The sequence below is a fragment of the Strongylocentrotus purpuratus genome, unplaced genomic scaffold, assembly GCF_000002235.5.
Source record: "Strongylocentrotus purpuratus isolate Spur 01 unplaced genomic scaffold, Spur_5.0 spur5_scaffold_15, whole genome shotgun sequence".
In the NCBI taxonomy this organism is placed as follows: Eukaryota; Metazoa; Echinodermata; class Echinoidea; order Camarodonta; family Strongylocentrotidae; genus Strongylocentrotus; species Strongylocentrotus purpuratus.
This window is the reverse complement of record NW_022145600.1, coordinates 19,472,416-19,485,301: the sequence shown is the minus strand read 5'-3', so window position 1 is coordinate 19,485,301 and position 12,886 is coordinate 19,472,416. Positions and strand designations below refer to the sequence as shown.

At 36.6% G+C, this 12,886-nt stretch overlaps 1 protein-coding gene across 1 annotated transcript in view; it reads right to left on the bottom strand.

The window, feature by feature from the left end:
- LOC581884 (hexokinase-2) overlaps positions 1-12,510 on the bottom strand; it is a 36,554-nt gene extending 24,044 nt beyond the window's left edge. The window contains exons 1-3 of the mRNA XM_781862.5: positions 12,296-12,510; positions 4,960-5,125; positions 940-1,079 (exon numbers count right to left, since the gene is read on the bottom strand). Coding sequence (XP_786955.2) covers positions 940-1,079; positions 4,960-5,125; positions 12,296-12,328 — 339 coding nt within the window. The 5' untranslated portion in view covers positions 12,329-12,510. The remainder of the gene's footprint in view (positions 1-939; positions 1,080-4,959; positions 5,126-12,295) is intronic.
- Positions 12,511-12,886: the final 376 nt, after the last annotated feature.

Sequence of the window (12,886 nt, the reverse complement as noted above, 5' to 3'; positions counted from 1 at the left end):
TTGGTCTACCACTGAGCCATCAAATCCAATAGTCTGAACAGAGAATGAAGGACAGCTAGACTGACTGCCCTGGGTCAGAGCTCCTGAAATGTCAGCAAAGTGATATCTATTACATGAACTCATGATTCAACCTTGCAGGGATCCTATCTTTCTTGGATCCTCTCAAGCCAAGTTAACATATGATGAAGGTAAACAAGCTTAAACAACATGTACTGCAACAAAATAAGTCAAACCATGTTTAATATAGGTCAATGAATGGTGGTGGGAAGGAGGGGAAGGAGGGGGGGGGGGGGTGGATAAAGTAGCTGTGAGCAAAGAAAGTCCCCACAGAATACTCATTATTAGTGACAGAGGTGTTGTGGTCTAGAGGATTTTAAGTCACTGACTGTAGATCACAAGGTTCGGGGTTCAAATCCAAGACCGGTAATAACGTCCTTAATTGGGTGCCTGGTAGGATGCAAATGTTCATGTAGTTTGCTCAGCATTGCAAGTGGCTGTAAATGGTGCCTGGTACAATCCAATGGCAACCGTAACTCTAACCATATGATAACATAAAGCCTGGAGCAATTGTTGGCAGAGCAAATGTCAGATTAACTGTACCATCCATGTGTTAACAAGACAAGTCCAGGAGCCGAGCTACATGTATGTACTGTGCATGAAAACATTATAAGACTACCCCAGATCTCAAAGACGTCAACAATTAGTTACCTAATCTCCAGGCCCTTCTCATCACCTCAGTAGGAATGGGGTACACATCAATGCAGGTCTTGCTCTTCCCGTGATCAATCTTTACCCAAATCACAAGGAGCAACATTAGAACGCTTTGAGATGGATACAATGTTAACAAGGCTACAGTCAAGGATTCAAGAAAACATTATATGACTACCCCAGGCCACTACCCCAGGTCTTGACAATGTCAGCAGGTAAACCATATATTACCTGATCTCCCGGCCCTCTCATCACTTCGCCAGGGATCGTGTACACATCCATGCAGGCCTTGCTCTTCCCGTCTTTAATCTTCACCCACATCACACGGAAGTTAGAGCCGCCAAGATCCAGCGCCAGGAAGTCACCATTTTCTGCAACGAGAGTTGAGTGAAATGAAAAAAGAGCAAGAGCAAGGGGGAGAAACAGATAGAAACAATGCAAGGATGAATGGTGGGAATATTTGCATACAAATTTATCAGGGAAAAAAGTTGACTAATAATTGAAGTTATGATAAAATGTTCACACTTCTAAGTACTAATGTCCTCTGAAAATCAGCTCTATCAAAACAGCTTAAAAAAGAATGAATAATAAATGCAAATACAAACAAACATCATCTCTATTACATGTATATTAAGCAGAGCCCTACGTACCACTTCTGAAATTCATGCTAACCTATCATAAATACTTGTATGCATAAATTAAAAGCCTCCATTTCCTTCACCTCCTACCCTGTTGCTTCATTGAACTGAACATGCATCTTGGATCTAATGATCATAATACACATTTTGTATTCACTATTGATAATATTAAGCATGCATATCGATCTGTCAGATTGCCAATGAGGATTGGAGGCCCTCATAATTTAAATATGCATATGTGTGTAGGATAAAGATTATGTGCTTTTATCTCACTATTTTTTTGGGGGGGGGGAGGGGGCGGGAGAGGGACTAGAGCATGATCACTGATGGTTAAATATTGGTTCAGCTTGCTTCATCAGGCTGATGGACATCAAGGTTTGAAAGTGGAGGAGACAGCTCTGAGAGTCAATGAATCTACCGATGATTCATCCTTGAATATTTGTCAGAGCCAGAAGGGCATTATTAGTGGTAAAGTATATGAGTTAGCGGCCCTTAAAGGTAACACAAAGTTTTGGGAAATTTAGAAAATTGGGTGGACAGTGAATCTTTACAATTTTGTTATATTTGGATGCCCCTGTGGATGTATTATAAGCACTAAAAAAATTAGCCCCTAAAACACTTGTTTTCGAGAAAAATTGAATATAAAAATTTACCGGTGCTCCCGGTAAATTTTGATAATTTTCAAATAGCACCTATGGCCGTACAATGGTAGTTGCGACCATGAAAATCTCAGAATATGTAGTTGTGATATATAATTTCCAAACGGGACTAGCTAATTGGTCGATTTTAGTCAAGAAACATTGTTTCATAGCTAAATTAATATCTTGACCTTGAGAGGGAGCTATACAACATAAAGAGTTTATTATTTATGTGTAAATCTGCAATATTTGTTTGTTATATATTTGTAAAAATGCAAAAGAAAAAGAAAATCAAACAGAAATAAATAAATCAAATCAAATCAAATCAAATTTATAATTTCATAACTTTAGACTCGATTTCAATCGCGACAACGATCACTGAATATTGTAGGATCGCATATGCTTCCAATATGTTAATTTGAACCAAATTCATGACCCCCATACCAAAACTTTGTATTACCTTTAAGGCTCCAAACAGATGATATGTGAAGAGTTGCCAAGAACATTGACAAAGTTACACTTACCGGTAATAGTCGTTTTGGTAAAATGGTAGAAGAGTGATTGGTGATGAAAATGAGAGTTTCAAGATTTTGTTAAATCAGAATGTGGAATCCATCCTCTTGTCTATTAAAAATACGTACTAAAGATACAGGAACCTGCAACCATTTAGTCTTTCAGAAGTATCTTATTTTGCTTTTAATGAAAATCAATTCTTGTTTCGCGCTCTTCAATCAAGGGAGCGTTTATTAATAATGTGGCAGACCAATTGTGCACGTGATAGACATGCTACGTACACCACGTGCTCAGTGCATGCTTACTGCATTCATGACTACACTGTACGAGCTTATGCTATAAAACTTTTTTAAAGGCATATTTCGTCTCTTCTAACTGCCCTGCCTCTTACATCCAATTTACCCTGGATATATATCCTGAACAACTTACCTCACATCCAGACATATGAAAGTCATGCACCAATGTAAAACGTTTACAAATTGCAAATTTTGAAATGCTACAAGGTGAAAACAATATCTGTGTCGGTGTTTCATGATCACAAAGCATACATTTGACCGTTCTCCCTATCCTTCTCTTCCTCTCTTTAAAGCAAGTACTGTAGAAGATAATTGCACGCTTGTATCGAGACTTTATGTCAACATTGTTGGAGGATTGCATCACCCATTCCTCATACGATCAGACGAGAGCCGAGCATCTCCATCTTATCGCTGTCACCATTACAAGCATGCAGGCAGAAGTACTTCCTCTGCAAACACTCCACAATAACACGGGATAAAATTTCTAAACCTCCTTTCATGTTGTAGTTTGACTATCAGATAACAAAAGAGGATGGAAATTAATTCTATTTGGGTAGAAATGTATCATCTGGCTTGAGAGGAAATGGGTGAAATTGGAGATTCCCTCGGGCGAATCAATGAAAGTGATTTGAAAAGAGTGCACATCATGGATAAAAGTGAACCCGAAAAGCAGCCTTCTCTTTATTTCTCTAGGGTCTGAACGTATACTGCATACAAAACTGTCTTGACAAGATGATTCAATTTCATGCTTTAGCCATGAATCAATATAAAATCAAACCGTATCACACCCCCCCCCCCCCCCCCCACAATTACACATGGATATTCCCTTAATTTAGAAGTGCTTCTGCAGAGTAACCTTCTGGTGTCATTCAAAGCACATCTTTATGTTTAATATCTAGGTTTGAACGGCTTGCCTTTTTTATGCACCACACTCAAGAAGATATTAAACCTTCCAATACTCACACGTGGTTTGATATTGTGACCCTTTTTATATTTGACAACCTGACGTGTGTACCTGGATGAAGGTTGAGTATCAATTGAACCTGACCTTTCTTATTTGCCAACTTGGAATTTTATGATGGTCCATATTTGTGTGTTTGCTCACAGATAAGGACAGAGGTAATATTGAAAACCAGCATATGGCAAAGGAGAATGTAATTGGTTCCTATGAAGGAGGGATGTATATAGACTCTAGCTGCGTCAAACCTCACCAACGCCTCTAATGTACACTCTGCCATATAGATAAAGATTAAGATATAAATTAAGGCCCTGATGTGGGCATGAATGTGAAAGCCAAAACTTAGCGGTATACATAATCTTGTAGTTCCAAACTATTTTATTCATTTCATTTTAGATTTAAGTGTTTGAAAATCTTCTACTGAAATCAGAAAAAAATATGATGACTTTAAGTTCACGTACAGTAGCTCATGCCTTTAATAATACACATACAATCGTCGTGGCCTTTCTACTTGCCATTATTTAATTGGAATGTTACATAATTTATATGTACACATGTACAAGACATAATCTCATTGCTATACAGAAGTAGTTCTTGGGACTTCTCTAAAGTTCCTATCCCCCCAAAACCAGTGGTTATCCATCCTATCACATATAGGGTTACATTGGACCAATGCTACTTTTGTTGGTTTTATCTCTGATGGCAACTACTCAATTTTTGTGATTTATTCAAGTTTCATATATAAATTGAAATGTTTACTCTGGCCCATTGCAAAATATAGCCCAGGACTGAAGAGCAATAGGTTGAACTAATTAAGTGGGTTAAAACTCAGGTCTAGGCACATAGCAAGTACTGTAAAACCAAAACATCCGCTACACTAAATTGCCAAAAACTAAATGATAGCAGTTTTAATTGCAAGAAACTTTTCGGAAATTCCCAAAGTTCAGTATTGTGATCATTTTGCTGTATCAAATCTATATTAACATCTCGACTGCTTGTAAAGTTTCTTGCACATGAATGTCTCCGGTATTATAGTAGTCGGTGGCTCCATGTCTGATGTTGAAGTTTTTAAGAGAGCGCTGAAAACTGACCTTTTTGATGAATGTTTCCAGTGATTATGTAAACATTGTAAAGCGCTTTGAGAGGGCCTGCGATCCTGAAACGCGCTATAAGATTATTATTATTACTTGGTTGTTAGGCAAACCTACCAGTTCCATCAGGTAACGATGTGACATATGTTGGCAACATCTTGATCTTGGCTTCGGCATTTAGAGCAGCTTTCAGACCTTTGTTCATCTCATCTTCAAGTCTTCCCATGATATCATATTGAAGCTCTCGGGTCAGCTCAAAGCCCTTGATGAGTGCCTTTACCTCCTAAAGAACAAAACAGAATTAAAGGGAAAGTTAATGTTTTTCAAAGGTTAATGTATCATACTTCTGTTGAAATAAGAGTGGCCTTCAGCCGTTTGTTCATCTCATCTTCAAGTCTTCCCATGATATCATACTGAAGCTCTCAGGTTAGCTCAAAGCCCTTGATGAGTGCCTTTACCTCCTAAACAGCAAAATTAATTACAGGGAAAGTTACTGGTTTTCAAATGTAAATATATCATTTTCTCATTTTGCTGTGGAGACAATCCAGTGCGCACAATTCACACTACAGCAAACATCTACATTTGACACTCACCACCCAGGTGTTAAATGGGTATCGGTAGGAAGGAATCCCTTGAATGCTGGGAGCACGGTAATCGGTGGCTTAGCAGAGCCGGCATAATTTTGAAGCCCCCCCCCCCCCAAAAAAAAAAAATGTCTTGTGCACTATAAATAGGCATGAATTAACTAGGAACAGGATGTACATGTAAATCCCTTGGCAGATAAACCCAAATCCAAGACCAATGGTTGCCAATGTACTGTGTATACATCATCCTCAATTATTTTTACAAAACAAATATTCGGCATTCCGATTTGGTTTTTAAGCTTTGAAATTTTGTATTGACCATAATAATGTTTATTATTAGAATGTAGGGGTCTTGTGGTCCAGTGGATAAGTCTCTGTCTCTTTGGCAAGACATTAATCTACATTTGTCACACTCCACCCAGGTGAGGTCAATGGGTACCTGGCAGGAATTAGTTCCTTGTAATGCATGAGCGCTGTAATGGCAGCCATGCTAAAGCCAGGGTAATAATAATGGAATCCAGGAGTGGCAATTATACGAGACTCCACTATTATTATTATAATGTCAAGTTAACAAACATTATCTACTGATAGTATTCATATAGTATAGTATGATCGTTGATCATTCCCTAAATGGAAGGCATAGTACAAAGTACACACTGAGTATTAAACCCAAGTACTCTTATCATAGGGTGACCGGCACTGTGTACACAACTCTTCAGAGTTCACGTTTAATTCATCAAATTACTACTGGTACTCAATCTGCACATTTAATGTACAATGTACAGGGCGACGTCCTCTTTAAAAACTAAATGACTGCATACACTGAATGTACAATGTAAATATCACAATCAATCACTTTGTAAAAGACCGCACTTCATTATTAGAATACATTAAAATCAGCTCCCCACAATTGTTGTCTCATCAGCATTTACTCTACTCCCTGGTCTATCCATCATTATTAATATTAATATTCTAATTTGAGGTAAATGCATATATTTGTTTGATTTTAAGTTTTGGACAGTGTCAACAGAAATAACCCATGGATGATCACAGCAAATGATATTCAGTGTACTCAGAAATAATAACAATGCAGACATTCATAATATGTACATGTAATCCAGATGGTGCTCGAAGGGCTTAAAAATAAATAAAAATACAAAACAAAAATACTCTAATAGTGCTTACAATAAAACAGAAACAAGACAGTTGAAGAAAACACTTGTCGTTAGACGGGTTTCAGTATTCTATTAAAGTCAGCGATCTACAGTTAACACTAGAAATATGTGTAACTGTCTAAACTACAGACAAAGAGAATTAGAGTTTAGTTGGTTATTGTATTAAGTTTAAATTAAATCTAGAATAGTATAGCAATCTGAATTAATGGAGGATTGCAATTTAGTCAAATTATGGAAATTCCCAGGCACACATAACGCTAAACTGGGGACTTACAGTATCTGACAGAGCTTTCTATTTGCAATAGAGTGATCAAGAATTTGATAAAATTATTCTATTGACTTTGACTGGTTTTCCGCAGAAAGGTGGGGTTGGTACATTCTAACAATAACAAAACAATGACAACAAGAAAAATAACACATGAATGAAAATAAGTTTAGTCTACTACTTCACAAATCGTAAATTCATTTTTTAAAATTTTTAATTAATTAATTAATTAATTTGTTTATTTTTTTAAAAATATTTATTTATTTATTTATTTATTTATTATTACTATTATTATATATATATATATATATATATATATATATATATATATATATATTTTTTTTTTTTTTTTTTTTGGGGGGGGGGGGGGTTGTAGCTTTGACTACATTATGTTTCTCACACTTTTCTCACCTTCTCCCCAATTTATTTTGAGTAGCAAGAAGGGAGCTCAAAAGCACATTTCATGCAATGCACACCACAAAACAATGAAGACTTTGACTGATGTATGGCTTCATTTGTCAATTGGCCACAATGGTGTGTAGCCTAAAATCACCGATCTAAATGGGTCAGGCAAGCAGAGTCTTGCATGGTGGGGATTCATACTGTACCCCCATTTGTATGCACTATGCAAACTACCGTACGCATCTATTTCTTGCAGTTTCTGTGCATGATATTCATATATATGCAGATGTATGCAGAAAAGATAATATTTCAGAGGTTATAAACAATTAACACATGCTTGGGCAACAACTGCTCATACACACATAAATCCAGTTTCTAACTTCACCTCTGGATAAAACAGAATTTAATACAGGACCCTAACCCTAAGGCCTCGTTCAGATATCACGCAGCAAAACCATCACTTTTGTAATATGATGACATGACGTATAGTTAGAATGCTTCACATTTCTGTATCCTACAAAACAGACCTCAATTGATACATGCAGGACTTTTCAGTTCAGTTCAGTTGCCATACATTTACATGCTAAAAAAACAACACAATTTTGGGGGCAGCAGTTTATCACGACATATCTGAACAAGCCCTACCGGTAATTCAACATAAAATCCCATTGCAACTCTATCTAAATATACATGTTCATACCTCAGACAAATGAAAGGAGTGATATTTGTTGGAGCAAATGTTGGGGCAGATTTTAAGGAGATCTAGTCAATGTATTGTAATCCTAAATGGCACTTGCTTCATCATAGCCTCTTGTAAATGTAAACACAAATCCAGGTTGAAGTACTACAGTAAATTTTAAGAAATCTTTATTTTCCAATCATTAAATTATGTTAGTTGATTCTTTGTTCATTTCGTCATTCATTCATTTACATTTATTTATTTATTTATTTAGTTAGTTATTAATTTATTCTCTTTTTTTGGGGGGGGGGGGGGTAAAGTACTCTTGCTTCTAGACATTTGCCCAAAGGGGCAAGATTTGTCTAGAAGGTGAAAATCATTCACACCCATGCCACGTACACATCACATATAGACACCTTGAGTTCATGGCAAAAGAGGGTATGAGTTAAAAATACATTTTAAACTAAACTAAAAGGGTACAATCGTACGATCCCCACCTGACTAGTTGTAGGAAATAATCAGGAAGTTATTAAACAAGTCAAGACTCAAGAATGTAAATAAAAAGATAACTTTTTTGAGTAACAGTGCAGTTGAATGACAGTTCAACCATGGTTCAAGGCAGTTTAATAGTCTGCAAATGTGCTGTACATTGACAAGTTCTTTTTATAGTGTTTATGCATACACATGTAAGATAAACATAAATCTAATAAAAACTTAGTTGATAAAAGGTGCAAATGTAGCTATCAGCCGGCTTTGAACAAGGAGTTTGAACTTACCAGAAGCCAAAGTATAGATACATGTACATGTAGCTGCGATGCTCTATACTTGCTGGTTGTATTAAATGCTTCTCTCAGAAAGTAAAGCTACATAAAAGTTTTGTTTTGCACTCATAATTTACTTTCACCTTGGGCCTCTATGACGAGCCAATTTGGTCTACTGTACATACCACTCAAACTGAATACTGTAGCAGGCAACGTTGCATAAATTGTGTACAGTACAAGAAACAGAGGAAGAAGTCCCTGCCTAGGATAATGTGTGTATGCTGACTTAAATGGATTGCCATTTGTTGCAATATTTTTTGCTGATTGGTTGTAATAAAACAATATACCACAGAATAAAAATATGATTTAAATTTCTCCTTTAGGAAGCTGAATATCAATATGAAAGAGGAAAAGAGAAATAGAGAGAGAGCAAGAGAGAGATGGACAGAGAAATCAGAGAAGTTACCTAATAGAATCTCCACATGAAATACAATCAAACTTTATTTAAATCCACTGACTCCCTGTGCATACTGGAAACATGCAAAGTCCCTTTCTTTTTTAATTTAAAAATGAATATTTACTTTGCATTCATTTATAAATAAGAAAGCATAGACAAAAAAATTATGAAAATTACATAAAGGAGGTTTCAATTTGACCAAGTGACCAACCACTTTGCAACAATGGCTCATTTTTTAAAAAGCCTGAAATTGAATATTTCTCCTTTTCTATTATTACCTTTGGATGTACCATAAATAAGTCCATTTTAGAAGAAATGTAACATCAAGATGATAATGGTCATTGCTCAAACACTTCAAACTTAATACACTAAAAATAGTTATGTAAACATTTGTTTTACCTCCCTATCTTCCTAAGATATGAACAGGTTGAGAGGGGTAAGTCACGTGATTGGTGACCTTTAACCCTTTAAAAGTAAAATCTGTCCCAGAATAATTAGGTGATTATTTTTGGAAGAGGCACAAAGAAAATAAGTTGAATCATGTACATGTACATGTACTTCTTAATTCAAATAAAACATTGATTTCATGTAGCTCAGCACACATTAACCAGGTTTACTCCAGGCTACAGGTGTATATCCATTACCAACTCCTTGGTCTTTCAACTTCTTGAACCATCATAGATAATTCAATGGTTTTCTGGCTGTATTATCATCACACCATTCTGAATTTCTATACCTGGGCCCCGTCTTATAAAGATAACCAAATCAATTGTAAGTCCTCCAATCAGTCGCAAGTTTGCAGTCTCCTATCTCGTATGTACTCAGTTGCGATTGATATCAATCACAAATAAAGTTATGATTAATATCAACTCTTTATTAGACGGGGCCTTGGTCTAATTCTAAAATCTCATACTGACAGATTATAATATAAGTAGGCCTACTGTAGCTTGAAAACTTGGGACTGGACGACACATTATCACACCATTCCAAAAAGCACTTGATTATATAACATTTAAAAGCAAAGTTAATCATCAACTATGACCCAGAAATTTGTGTAGAAAAGAGATACGGTAAGTGGTGAATTACACATGGCACAAAGTTAATAGTCAAAGTACTAGATGTTATTCAGAATTGGATCTAGGGGGGGGGGGGGGGAGGGGTCATGATGGCCCAGGCCCCGTTTTCACTTGAATTTTGTGCATTGGACCCCTCCACTTGCCTAATTTTGTTGTTGCTTGTCAGAGACTTTTGGTTGTTTAAGGTATATAGACCAGTTTTGGAAGCGCCTCCCCTCTCAAAAAATGAAATGGAAGCTCTTATTACCAATCATGTGAAAGAATATGTTTAAAATAATATGTAATGCTACAAATTTTGCTGGGAAACCGCCTACTAATTTATATATTTGGTAAATTGTTATATCTATCCGGACTGGATAGATATCGCGTAGTATGCAGTTCATCTTTCTGTGTACAGTGGCTTGTAACTTTACCAAGACTGGGTTAAATTTCTTATCATTTTGATGATTCCAGAATCTTGCAGTATAAGACACACCAATACTTATATATGTATGCTAAATAATCATCCTTTTCTTATCGATTCCACAATTTCTTTCACAATACAATCGCATGACCAGAACTGGTCTATACCTTTAAAACTTGATGACTACTTTTTTCTTGCCTTTAGAGAATTGGACCCCAGCCCTCCTTTGCCACACCCCAGAGTTGCCTCTGGTACTAAATCAATACCGGTAATATTCTTGCAAAGTTGCACGGACCTTATTATGTAAATAGACTTTTCTATCAGTACCAGATGTATTTTAGTAAAATATTTCTGAAGTTCAAAGCTGTTGAAGAAGCAAAACTGGTAATGGTAAGCAAATTAATCAAGCTGTTAACTAAGTGCTTTTGGCTGAATGTTTGGGTTCATGTGATCCAGTAAGATGCTTTGAGTTTGACAGGGAGGGGGTGGGGTGGGGTGGTGAACTTGCCAAAAAATTTAAAAAGGCAAGATCAAAACACATAAACATGATACAGCAACAACAAAAACAAAAAGAAAGTAGAGAGGGGGAAGAACATGAAAAGATCATAGACCCCCCCCCCCCCCAAACAATGCCATGTGCAGCCAGCACCTTGGGGTCGTAACTAGAGCAAATACATTGTGGGTCATTGAAAGGTCAGTGTATAGTAATAAGTAACCTGATTAAACATGTCTGCACATACATGTATATCACAGGAGAAACACATGGATACACATGTAACTATCACAAATATTCTGAGCTCATGACAAATGACATAAATATGAGTGACTATTAATATTAATATTAGACTAGGCCTAGAGCACATATATTTTCTCAAATCATCCTGCTCTTTTTACCAATCATTCACATTGATTAAACCACAAAAAATTAAACCACAAAAATGCAAAATTGCAAATGCTCTTCAATTTGATAAGCTACACATCATCAAGGTATGAGTGGAATGATACTCAAATAAAAAAAAACATAAACATAAATTTCATAAACTGTCAAAAATTGTAAACAAAAAAATTTCATAGGGAATAGGGGTTCCTACCACTTAAGATTTCATGAATTTCCCCCAAATCACAATTGTATCAGTTATATTTAATTAATATATTCCAGATCTACATGTATATCATGGCATGGAACTTTTTTAATAAGTGATTCTGAAGCACTTGTGAAACTTGCGAATGTTTCTGGTTGAACAGTAAAACTAGAGTCTTCACACACCCGACATGCGACGCCAAATTAATTTGCCTTTCCCTCATCCCTGACCATGTTCTTGCCTTTGGCTTGGACTTACCTTTTTAGGCTTAATCTAGCCCTGCCCCAAAAGTCTGATACCGAGCTTGATCATTAATCTCTTTAGATTATCGAAAGAAAAGCATTAGCTTATTTTCTTTTGTTGAATGACATTTGACAATGTTCACTAGCTGCCCACGCATGCCCGTAGCTAGATATAAAGCTCGCAGAGTTACGGCATTTTACCTTGCATAGACGCCACCGGTCACGGCAGGTCGATAAGCCAATGCCAATGCCAAGCTGGACAAACGGCGCTTCTTTTTAAGCATTGAAAAGACTAATAAAACATGCTAATTCAGATCAGGTACTTACACTAGGGAATTCTGTATTTTGTTCGCCAGGCATTGTTGTTGAGTTTACGTTTCCTTGTTGAAATAAGACAGAAGAATCAAAGTGAACAAGAAGTCTCACTTGTACGGTGTATTCCACGTCAGCTTGCAGACGACACTGTCACGATAACAACATGTGCGTAATCTCGGCTAGGCGCTAGCTAGCTAGGCTCATGCTCAGCACGCAGCTCCAATCTCAACGAGGCACGTACGTTACAGTACAGTAGCCTATACACACACGATTACTAGGCTGAACCACTGACCTGGGACGAAGTGGAGGATCTAGGAAAACGGGAAACCAATAATGAAATAAATCTCTTAAGATGTACAATTTTGAGAAAAATAGTGTATTATGTATATAATGTAAGTCAGCAATTTTTTTTCTTCATTTTCTCATTTTTTTAGGGGGGGGGGGGGGGGGACCGGGAGATCTAGACTATATCTTTCAAAAAATGTCATCATTATCACCATCACCATGCACCACCTTGTTATTTGCTACTTGTTGCAGTAATCCCAAACAGCTCCTTAGAAGCTATATACCGGAATAGGTATAACCCCGGACTATAGGTGGGGC